Genomic DNA, 12,599 nt, shown 5'->3' with positions numbered 1-12,599 from the left:
GCTTTTTGGAAACCCACCCCTGATCCGTTCTCCTTTGGCTTCTCTTATTAAGAAGGTGTTTCTCCCCATTGAACTGTTGCACACCGAATGTGTTTTTTTTTTTTTTTTCTTCAAACCATTCAGTGTAAAGTCTAGAGACTCTGTATGAAAATCTCAGGAGATCACATGCTTGCGATGAATAGAACATTCATTCACAGACACGAGTGCTTCAATGTGGATGTTTAAGATGCTGTTTTGATGATGGAAATTTGTACAGAATGTATTGAATTTTTCGACGGCTTTTTTAATTCTCTCACACACTCTCCATTCCACCTTTATCTCCAGTGACCTTCACTTTCCATACATGCCTTGCATTCTCTCTCACATGCTTCTGCGCGCACGCGTTCATGTTGTACTGTTTGCTTTGAGTGTGTGTGGCAGTGTGGGCTGTCCTCAGTAGGAGAGAGGCACAGGGATAGACAGAGAGGAATGCTAGAGGGGGTTCTGGGAGATTGACGGGTCGAGACACGATACGCAGTAGACCGATGTGTGATTGACAGCACCGAGATGTGACAACCGTGTGGGTTGTGTGTGAGAGAGAGAAAGAGAGAGAGATAAAGATGGATATCTAGCTAGCTCATGGGTAGTTATGTGAAAGGAAAAAGGGTGAATTCAGTCATCTGTTACACTTCATGCCATTGTGTTCAGGGTCTTTCTTTTCTACCAGAACATCCGGTGGATTTCCGAGCCTCTCTTTTGTTTCGTTTCGCTCCCATCACTTCGCTGTCGTCATACTGTTTTGTCGTTGGAAGCAGGTATTTCTGGTTGGCCACGTATCCGTTGCAACTCTCGCGCTCTCCATCTCTTTGTCTCCTGTAGCAGCGAGGCGACACACGTCTGAAGCGACATAGCTGACGCAACAACGAGTTCACACAGTAAAATCACTCGAAGCAAGGTGGCAGGGAGAGAGGAAGCAATCAGTACATAGTTTCCACATTGTCGGATCTTTCCTGCTCTGGCCCTTCCATGACCTCAGCTTCAGCACCAAACATTTCACACTTCAAAATGCATTTGCCAAAAAACTTTAAATTTTCAAATAGACTGAAATCAGGAAGCATTTATTCAAGAACACAGTGCTACACGTCACTGTACAGGTCACTGTAGTTCTGCGAAATGGCTCCATCAGTATAGCACCACCTTGTGGATTACTAAGTAATTGATTACACTGGTTCATTTCTTAAATGCTTAAAAATGCATTAAGTGGGATGTGCCAAAAAAAAAAAAAAAGAGCAAGATTAGGTCTTTAAGGGTGGAGATAGATAGATAAATAAATAAATAAATGGAAATGACTTCTCTTTCAGGGACCATCTTCCAACCCCTCCATTCTCCAATCCTGCCCTTGTATACAAAGCTCCGCCTCCAAAACATAGTGGTTTTTAGCATTCCAGAGGGTTGTCATGACATCATTTCCAAGTACACACACACATTCAACTGCTTACGCCAAATTATAGCTCTACATACATGGAAAAAATGTACCTAATAATTATTTATGAGGATGTTCACAAGTATAGTCACTGGCCTTTTTTTGGGGGGGTGGTGATATTCTGCATCTGGCTCCGTTACTTCATTACCAGTGCTAAGTTACTCCATCTTGAAAAAATGTTCTGCTAGTATCTATTCTAGGCTTCTGGATTCTCTCAGCTACAGAATGCACTTATTTTTCCCAAGTTTTCAATGTATACTAGTACAAAATTAAAAAAAAATAACTATTTCAATGTATTGTTTGAAGTATCCCATTTCTACCAACTTGCTCCATATGGAGTTAAATTACATTACAGGTATTTAGCAGACGCTCTTATCCAGAGCAACATACCCAGAGCAGCCTGGGGAGCAGTCAGGGGTTAGTTGCCTTGCTCAAGGGCACTTCAGCCATTCCTGCTGGTCTAGGGAATTGAACCAGTGACCTTCTGGTCCCAAAGCTGCTTCCCTAACCATTACGCCATGGCTTCCTTCAGTTAATCAGGACGTGTAATAAATAGCCTATAAACACCCAGGCATTTTTAATCAAGTGCATTTTGGGGTAAGTGGAGACTTTTGTACATGTTTCCTTTAAACTGATGGCTTACATTTTGAAGACTTTGGTCATTGGTTAATGCAGGGGTTCTCAACCTTTTCTGCTTCGAAGCCCACCTGTTCACACTTGTAACGAGTCGGGGACCAGTTAAAAAAAAAAAAAATATATATATATATATATATATATATATATATATATATATATATATATATATATATAAATATCCCCAATTATTTTGGCTCATCTATTCTATTAGAATCTAATAATATATTGTACCGGTAAAGTGCATTTAATGGGATGCGACATCACTCCATATTACAGATGGGAGCCCAGGAATTAAACAGTAAAAACAAACTCTTTTTAATTGTAGCTATTGTATTTAAAACTGTATGGATGTGCCAGAAGCCAAACCCATGCATGCAGGGCATTCTCACTCAAAAGGGATTAATGATCCAAAAGTGGAGTCTGGTCCATTAACACAAGAACTTATTGCCATGTTTGTGCACAGCAAACAAGTTATTAAAACCAAGAAGTACACTCAAAAGAAGTGGATATAGAAACCACTCAATGGGATTAGATCCTTACATGCTAACAAAGAAGGATTTTTCCTGCGAGTTGGAAAATTATCCATCTGTTGAGTTCCCCGACATCTCAAACTCCCTGGTGCTGCAGACATCGTTCTACACGGATACACAGATGAAAACCTGTAAGAGCATGGAGGCGTACAACTTTTTATATGTGGCTGGGTTACAGATCTGGGGATCAGGACGCTATAAGACAGGGGTCTTCAATCCTATCCGTAAAGGGCCGGTGTAGCTGCAGGCTTTCATTACAGCCAAATTGGAGGCTCACTTGATTGTTGACTGGAGACGAGGGTGAAATGATTAAACAAGTGAAATCAGGTGTAGCTCCTGCTTGGTTGGAATGAAAGCCTGCAGCCACACTGGCCCTTTGTGGATAGGATTGAAGACCCCTGCTATAAGATATAGACGGCAGTAGATGGATCGAAGTGCAGGAAGAGTGTTTATTAGCAGGCGTGATCTTTAGAAAAACAAAACACAAATGAAAGCAAAGCAGAGTATTTGAACAGCGTTATAAACATTGCGAGAAACAAACAGGACAGTGATGATAATACTTCGCAAAGTCTCTGTGAAAACAGCTTCCATATCTGTGCGTGCTTATTGCGCTCAAATCAGTATCAGATGTTTCCCATAATGACTGGGTCCCAAGCACGCGCAAAGACGCGAGAGTCAAGCATTCGCGTGCTGTGTGACCACAACTTTTAGCTCATGTGTATATCGCCATCAAAATACCTCATTTTCATTGATAACCCATCGCGAGCTGGAGTGTGACTGTAACTTAATGAGGCGGATGTGACATCGGATACAACCCAGCGATTGTACCCTATTACGAGTTAAAAAAAAAAACTTCAACTTAAACAAAAAATTTGCGGCCCACTAGTTGAGAAATGCTGGGCTAAGTGGAATATAACAAGTTGGGGGGTTAAAATGAAAGTAATTTAAGCCTTTCAATTATTTCAAAGAAAGATGTTGGAGATATTAAACTCACAGGATCTGTCAGAAGGTCTAGACTTGCATTCCTCACTGTTGGAGCTTCACGTGTCCTATTAAGCCTCGCTCAGAACCGGCCGTACGTGCTCCTACGGCCGGTCTACGTGCAAGAAACGCACGGAGGGCGCGCGTGTGACGTGCTGATTTACGAGCCGTAGACCAGCCGCAGAGGTTCTTTGTCATGTCAAACAAACTCTACGGGCGCTTACGTTTTTTTCAGGTTGCAAGACAAACTTGCGGCCAACGCGCGTCTTTCTCCATGAACAAAAAAACCGCAGCGATTTGGGAAACGCCAAAAATCGCACGGCTAAAAAAAATCGTACGTCCGGTTGTGACCTAGGCTTTAGCTTTGGTGAAGATACTGAACTTCATTGTTGACTGTTTCAGTGTTCATGTGACTGATGCAGGAATGATTTTGTGTTCTCTCTCTCTCCTTTTTAGCGTCACCGCTGATAGAGAAGGGGCCTGCTACAGGCAGCATAATCGGAGCCATTATTGGAATCATCCTCTTCATCGCCCTCATCATCACCATTGTTTTCATGGTTCGCAAGCATCGCAGCAACGAGTCAGTCCCTCCGTCTCGCCTTTCTCCTTTCCATCTGTTAGTTAAGCACAATGCTGGGCTCCAGTCCTGAAGGGTTCAGGCATTGTAGAGTTTACAATTCTGCCTCATTTAACACTCCTGCTACAGCTCATCTTCTGTATTAGCAAGCATTTCATAGGCTGAATAGTGTGTCAGGGGAGGGAAGGAGGGGAAAAAAAAAATTGGCTTTCCAGAATCTGGTTTGTATCAATAACATCAGGACATCACTCTTCTCACAGTAGTAGAGTTGTTTAGGTTTCAGTCGCATCTCAAAGATCGAGCATATCAGCTTTTATTACAGATGAGATTCACTTTTCCACTAAACCGTCTTCTACATCCTGTCTTAAATCCTGTGTGTGTGTTACAGTGGTCCTCCGTCTCACAAGCCTCCTCCTCCAAAGAAGCACCCCAAGATCTCCTACAATGTAAGTCAGATTCAGACTTTAGCTCTAATGATGATGGTGATGTAATCCAGGTTCCTGCTGCTTTATATAGAAATGCTTCAATGTGAACACTTTCCTCAGTCAAGGCAGCCGTTATCTTCTGTGCATCTACAGTCTGTGGACAGATTAAAGAAAAAACAGCAGCTCTGTTACGTTATTTAAAAAAACAAAAAGAAAACCAAACATCTAATAGATGATGGAGTATTGCAGGGTTTTACATACCGTAGACGCAAGCTTACAAATGTATTAATGTATATTTGCATGTTGTCTGAAAATAGCTCACTGGTCACGGAGTTGTGCACACGAGCAGTCCTCTACGAACGAGTTCATTTTGCAACAGTGGCGCTTTTTTTTTTCCCAGAAAAGAGATGAAAGGATCAGAATGGAGAATAAGCAGAAAGAAGGGACATTTGTAGTTGTGTGAAATGGGTTTCCTGTACAGTGCTGTAGCACCACCTTGTGGATTACTGTGGTTACTACAGTGCTGGCTTCCACTGCTGAAGCTGGACACATGATAATGTTTGGTCATCTTTTAGCTGAGCTGAATAAAGCTAGTTATAAATAAATTCCATGGTTAAGTGACTTTGGTGTGTGTGATGTAGGCTGTGCAGCCACCCAACAGCAACGTCAACAGCAACGTTCCACTTGAGTACTACGAGACACACAGAGCAGAACCAGTGACGGTAAGAAGCTCCACTTCTATCTGTAATCCACACTGACTGACACTCCTCCTACACACACACACTTCTGAACACATCACTTAATTTGGCTTGTCGTCTCATCTCATCTCATTATCTCTAGCCGCTTTATCCTGTTCTACAGGGTTGCAGGCAAGCTGGAGCCTATCCCAGCTGACTACGGGCGAAAGGCGGGGTACACCCTGGACAAGTCGCCAGGTCATCACAGGGCTGACACATAGACACAGACAACCATTCACACCTACGGTCAATTTAGAGTCACCAGTTAACCTAACCTGCATGTCTTTGGACTGTGGGGGAAACCGGAGCACCCGGAGGAAACCCACGCGGACACGGGGAGAACATGCAAACTCCGCACAGAAAGGCCCTCGCCGGCCACGGGGCTCGAACCCGGACCTTCTTGCTGTGAGGCGACAGTGCTAACCACTATACCACCGTGCCGCCCCTGGCTTGTCGTATATTTAAATAATATTGTCTGGTGTTGAGTGGTATCTCAAATATATTCCATTCAGCTAGCATGATCTTGAACAAGTCAAAGATGAGTAGCTGAATGGAATATATCAAATAGACCACAAAAAAAGCCAGCCAATATTATTATTATCCATACACACTTCATATCAGCATTCTCGAAGGCCAATGCGAGCTTACCCGCGACTCGGTGCCGTTAGCGTGGCAGTCCAGTTAGCTTCTAGCCGGTGTAGTGTTGGCGCAGGCCAATGCTAGTGCATTCAAGCCGAATATCATTATTGTTATTATCCCTGTGTAATTTACTTAGTTACTTTTAAAATCAACATCAACAGCTACACACAACGGAGGCACCTGGCAGCCAAAATTCTCTCAAAATCTTCTGCTTTTAACGACGCAAACCTCACAGCCATGTTTGTTTACAAACTGTCAGTCACTCACTAGCGTGGAAGTCTTACATTTCCGACGTGTCTCTTTTCCAGTTTTTCGATGTCCATTGGTATGTTTTTCTCTTGTAAATATGCGTAAAGAATATCTAATGACGTTTTAGTAGCCTTTCGGGTGTTCAGCGAGTCTTTTAGTTTCAGTTTATTTATTTAGTGCTTAAACCGAGCACTGAATCAGCCTCGTCTTCTGTCTTTCCCGGCCAACAAAGAAATGATTGTGTGGATGCGCAGCAGAAAAGTTTTGTCATTGGATCTTTGCATCAGCTCTGATGTGTGACGTCGTGTTGTCTTGACAGCGTGCAATATTGTAACAATATTGCATGGTTTTTCTCCATTGGGGAGAGTGGCGTAATACACGGAGGATAAGCAATATGATAACAATATTGCATGCTATCAATAAACCCGCTAGAAGGGAATAGAATACGTTTTAGTTCCATGGAAAAAGTGTCCTGTATGTATAATAATTCCCGATATTCCACAACTTTTAATCTTCATAAAGTCCTCATTTGCATCTTAAATTTTATTTTGTTTAAAGTAGGAGTCTTCAGCCTTATTCAGAAAGGCCCGGGGTGGTTGCGGGCTTTAGTTGCAGCCAACCTGAAGGCACCTGAGAGTTGGTTGGAGACCAAGATGATCTGATTAAGCAGGTGAAATCGGGTCTGATTCCTGTTTGGTTGGAAGGAAAGCCTGCAGCCACACTGGTGCTTTCTGAAGACCCCTGGTTTAAATACTAAAGAGCTGTTTTGAGTGACCAACGATGTAAAAACATGGCTATTTGGTAGATCTAAGCCAGTGTTGCACTGATTTGATCGCCTTTCTACATGCTACACAGATCTAATTCAGCACACTCCACTGCCCCGTTTAGCTCCATAGAGTTTTTATTCTCCGCTGGCCGAAAGGCCAAACGGGGGATTATGTCGTGGCGATGTCCGTCCGTCCCGGGAAGGGTGCTCACTTTCTGAAATCAACTCCTCTTACAATTTTGGGTGGCACGGTGGTGTAGTGGTTAGCATGGTCGCCTCACAGCAAGAAGGTTCCGGGTTCAAACCCAGCGGCCGGCGAGGGCCTTTCTGTATGGAGTTTGCATGTTCTCCCTGTGTCCGCGTGGGTTTCCTCTGGGTGCTCCGGTTTCCCCCACAATCCAAAGACATGCAGTTAGGTTGCCTTGGGCCGAGGTGCCCTTGAGCAAGGTACCGAACCTCTGACTGCTCCCCGGGCGCTGTAGTGTGGCTGCCTACTGCTCGGAGTGTGTGCGTGTGTTCACTGCTTCATATGGGTTAAATGCAGAGGATGAATTTCACTGTGCTTGAAGTGTGCATGTGATGAATAAAGGTTTCTTTTCTTTTTTGGAAGAATTTCACGAAACTTGCAGGATTCTGTTATATGTCAGTAATACGCATATTGTAATTTCGTTAAATTGGGTCACATTTTACCAGAGTTACAGCCCTTGATTAACAAAATTATACTTTGACAATTTCATGAGTGTTTTTTCTGTCTGAAATCAACTCCTCTCACAATTTGTGAAGGAATTTCACCAAACTTGGCAAGAGGCATTATGTCGGCAGTACGCATATTGTAATTTCGTTCAATTCGGTCGCATTTTACCAGAGTTGTAGCCCTTGACTAACAGCCTTGTTGTACTTTGACAATTTCATGAAGGTGTGCTCGCCTTCTGACATCAACTCCTCTCACAATTTTGGACAAATTTCTCGAAGCTTGGCAAAAGGCCTCGTTATATGATGGGAACGCGCAGATTGCGATTTAATTTTGTTTGTGAAAATTTTCCCAGAGTTTTGACCCTTGATTAAATAACTTGTACTTTGACAATTTCATGAGGGTGTACATTCTTCTGAAATCAACTCCTCTCACAATTAGTGGTGGAATTTCACCAAACTTGGCAAAAGGCTTTGTTATATAACAGTTATACGCAGATTGAAATTTCGTTTAATTTGGGCAGATTTTCCCAGAGTTCTGCCCTTCATTATTAACAAACTTGTACTTTGGCAATTTCATCAAGGTGTGCTTGCTTTCTGAAATCAACTTCCTTCACAATTTTTATCCCCCACTGGCCGAAAGGCTCGAAGGGGGATTATGTCGTGGCGATATCCGTCCATCCTGGGAAGCGTACTCACCTTCTGAAATTAACTCCTCTCACAATTTTTGGAGGAATTTCATGAAATTTGACAGGATTTTGTTATATGTCAGTAATATGCATATTGTAATTTTATTCAATTCAGTCGCATTTTACCAGAGTTATGGCAGAGTTACCAGCTCTCGGAGCACTCTTATTAACTGGACCTAGTGGTCAGAAGAGTCATTGAAACAAGCCAAAGAAGAGACCTACTGGGGCAGGACTCACTGTGCCATGCTCGCTCTATAAAAGTCTAGTTTATTAATTGGAATTGCAATCTGATTAGAAAGGGCTACAAACCTATAATTAGAAATCTATCATTATTGCACCAACTGCTTATTTAAGCAATATCACACCAGAGGGAGTGCTGTTATACTGTGATGATGAATATCAGCATTCAATACAACAGCATAACCTCGAGTGTGATATTGCTTTTCTACAACAGCTGTACAGTAAGTGGCATTTTGGACTCAATATGGCTAAACGTTCTTTTTATTTTTGCTTCACTACCACAAATGGAGCCACCCTCACTTTATAGCATGTCCGCTATCTGGCTAGTTCGCACGTGTTGATTTGCATATTCCTGTTAAAGGTGCTTCTGTTAAAATTGGCGTCCCTACTTCCTTTTCACCTTCATCTGACAAGCTTTCATCTTTTAAGTCAAAAGTTATCTTCCTGAAAAGTATCAAATGTCATTGCTGATGATGTCGCTAACACTACCACACTAGTGTAGTAACATTTCAAACTAGAAAGTGTTTTTTTTTTTTTTTAAATATGTGGAGTGACGGATTCTTCAATTAAACAGTGACAGAAGAAAACGCTGGCTTTTCGACCAGGTCCTCTAGTTAGTTTGTTTAGGTCTTGTAAACGCTTGACTGCCTGTTATGGGGTTATTCTAAAAATTCACTAGATACAGTAGTAGCAGGGCGGCACGGTGGTGTAGTGGTTAGCGCTGTCGCCTCACAGCAAGAAGGTCAGGGTTTGAGCCCCGTGGCCGGCGAGGGCCTTTCTGTGCAGACTTTGCATGTTCTCCCCGTGTCCGCGTGGGTTTCCTCCGGGTGCTCCGGTTTCCCCCACAGTCCAAAGACATGCAGGTTAGGTTAACTGGTGACTCTAAATTGACCGTAGGTGTGAATGTGAGTGTGAATGGTTGTGTGTGTCTATGTGTCAGCCCTGTGATGACCTGGCGACTTGTCCAGGGTGTACCCCGCCTTTCGCCCGTAGTCAGCTGGGATAGGCTCCGGCTTGCCTGCGACCCTGTAGAACAGGATAAAGCGGCCAGAGATGATGAGATATGAGAGTAGTAGCCTGTCACATAAATCATAAGTGTGCTACGTATTGACTTAATTTTGTTGGAGGCTTTGTACAGTCCTGTGCAGAAGTCTTGGGCAGATGTAAAGAAATGCTGTCGACCAAAAAATGGCTTAAAAATAATGAAATGAAATGTTTCAACATTAAACAGTAAGCAGTAAGCCATAATAAATGAAACAAAGTCAATATTTGGTGTGAGACGACCCTTTACTTTAAAAAAAAAAAAGTCTTGGGTAGAGTGAGTGCAGTCGTATGCGGAAACGAGCTGTAGGTTTTACTGAGCATCTTACAGAACCAGCCACAGTTCTTCTAGACACTTTGACGGTCACACTTGCTTCTTAATTTTGCACCAAAACCCAGCAGCCTTCAGGATGTTTTCTCTTTTAATCTGAAAACTTGTCTCTTATGTAATATGCTGCTCGGATAGAAAGTTTTTTTTTTTTTCTTTTCCCTTTTACATTTAATTTTGTGCTGGAAAACAAACGTTCGGACTCTAAAATGTTTTTGAACTGACTCGATAATGTAGAAGTCATAAACTAGAAATCTATAATAAAGTTTGGATTAATAAAAAGGTGCCGAAGACTTGCGCAATACTGTATGTCGTCATGAGCTGCTCCTGTGTCAGTGTTACACGTGCTAAATGATATCATCCTTGCTTTTGTCTCTCACAGGATCTGGACTCGTACCATGATGATGATGGCGGCAATGAGCCAAAGCCACCAAGCTCTGGATTGGAGGACGACGAGATGCTCCCCCCGTATTATGAGCTCAGAGAGATGGATGCTAACGAACAGCCACAAAACCCCTCAACCTTATCTAGGGATGACAGTTTTATGTCCGCTGCTGTGACTGTGTAGGATAGATTATATAGTCCTATACATTAGCGAGGGAGGGAGGGGTGAGTTACCCTTGTGATTTTAGATGTAAAGTTGTCTTTTGGTTCTGTAGAACTTTTTAAAAGTTCTTAATGGCAAGGATAAGATAAAATGAACCCAAAGTCTGCTGTGCCACTATTTTTATTTTTATTTTTTTGTGTGTGTGTTTTTTTAGAGAGAGAGAGAGAGAGAGAGAGAGAGAGAGAGATTAAGTTTGCATTAAAGCATCGGTCCAACTTTAATCTGTGATGTATTTGTGTAACACAAACAGCGATATGAGACGGTGAATGCCAACTGACGAAATTGTCAGTAAAAATATGGAGAAATCCAAATAAGGCAAAGAATTCAATTCCTTTCAAATTTCAATCCTCAGGTTGTTTGACATCCTTCAGTTCTTTACTCTCGCATCCCCACTTCCTTTATTAAATTCCCATTCAACAATGTTTAACACGTGATTATTTTTAATTAACCCCATTTTATCTTTTCATGGGCTTTTACGATATTACCAAAAATGCCCCAAATTATATTGGATTAACCATCAGAATATAAACATATCTGGATAATGTGTACTGAGTGACAACAGTAGCTGTTGCCTCATGTCACTGTCTAGTGTTAGTGACTAATCACAAGTCAACAAATATATATATTAATCTGATTTTCTAAAGATCATTTACTTTTTTTTTAAACAAATACATTAGGAGTCATTTAAACAAAACAGGTCAAACGTTCCTGAACTACCTTTTTTTTTTTTTTTTGCCTTCTGAGAAGCATCCTCACGTAAATATCCATTTTCTTAATTTCACTTCTTGCATGTGCTTTTTCTTTCTTTTCTTTTTCCCTTTTCTTTAAAGATTGCAGATGTTTTTGTTCTGAACATGATGGCAAAATATCACAACACCCTGACAGGACACAACAATAGTGTGCAATGTTATAATGTCTAAATAACACTGAATTGAAGCTTATCAGCTTTCTCTGCTCATATTCATGCAAGGCAGTGACTGTGTACTGTAATGCATCGCTTAATTTAATACCATCTTTCCTGGGCTTTAGGTGACTGTATGTGTACAGTACCAGTCAAAAGTTTGCACACCTTCCAATTCAGTAGTTTTTCTGTATTTTTATTAATTAAGTCACTTCATATCTTAAAGTAATGATGGATGTCGTTTCTCTTTACTTAGTTGAGTGGTTTTTGACATATGGATGACTACAGTTGTGGAATAGGGCTATTTACTGTGTTTTTATTTACTGTTTGATAGTCTCAAATGCATAATTCCATATATGTTCCATGTTATTTCATAGTTTTGATGTATTCAGTATTGTTCTACCATGTAGAAAATAATCAAAATACAGAAAAACCTATTAATGACTAGGGGTGTACAAACTTTTCTCTGCTACTATAGGTATTCATTTTCACTACTGTTGGCATCAATGAGCCACTGAATTAATGTGACTGATTTTGTTTATATTAGGAGGGCGGGATTGTAGCATTTTTTAAATACTCGTTCAGGGTTGATTATTTTTTTTAAAGCATTTTGGCCATAGACTTTTATAATTCTACATATTCTACTGTTGAAAATGGCTTTCCATTTATGTTGACACAAAATTGGTTTCTGATTTCAGTCTTCTGTTATGATTCTTTTATACTGTGAGAAACATTTTTTTTTTCCTCGCTGCTGCTATTCTCTTTATTACTATAAACATGCTGTGTATCTGTCTCGCTATCCGACAGTATTAGTTTAATAAATTGGTGGTGATTGGTTCAAAACATTGGCACTTTTTTCCCTTCTTTCTTAAGCCAGATATAGATTTAGAGCCTGAATTAGAATCGAATTATGACTATACAGGTTTAAAAATAGGAACTGAAACTTACAGTGGGGCAAAAAAGAATTTAGTCAGCCACCAATTGTGCAAGTTCTTCCACTTAAAAAGATGAGAGAGGCCTGTAATTTTCATCATAGGTACACTTCAACTATGAGAGACAGAATGGGGGGAAACAATCCAGGAAATCACATTGTAGGATTTT

The 12,599-nt window shown here is 41.2% G+C and overlaps 1 protein-coding gene across 1 annotated transcript in view; it reads left to right on the top strand.

Annotated features, from left to right (window-relative positions):
- Nucleotides 1-12,341, top strand: part of si:ch73-22o12.1 (nectin-2) — a 131,569-nt gene extending 119,228 nt beyond the window's left edge. Inside the window, exons 7-10 of the mRNA XM_060921552.1 lie at nt 4,066-4,189; nt 4,575-4,632; nt 5,253-5,333; nt 10,373-12,341. Of these exons, the coding sequence (XP_060777535.1) occupies nt 4,066-4,189; nt 4,575-4,632; nt 5,253-5,333; nt 10,373-10,558 (449 nt within the window). The 3' untranslated portion in view covers nt 10,559-12,341. The remainder of the gene's footprint in view (nt 1-4,065; nt 4,190-4,574; nt 4,633-5,252; nt 5,334-10,372) is intronic.
- The last annotated feature ends 258 nt before the right edge of the window (nt 12,342-12,599 follow it).

Source organism: Neoarius graeffei, chromosome 5, assembly GCF_027579695.1.
Source record: "Neoarius graeffei isolate fNeoGra1 chromosome 5, fNeoGra1.pri, whole genome shotgun sequence".
Taxonomy (NCBI): domain Eukaryota; kingdom Metazoa; phylum Chordata; class Actinopteri; order Siluriformes; family Ariidae; genus Neoarius; species Neoarius graeffei.
The sequence above is the reverse complement of the archived record's forward strand: the minus strand, read 5'-3'. Positions and strand labels throughout refer to the sequence as shown.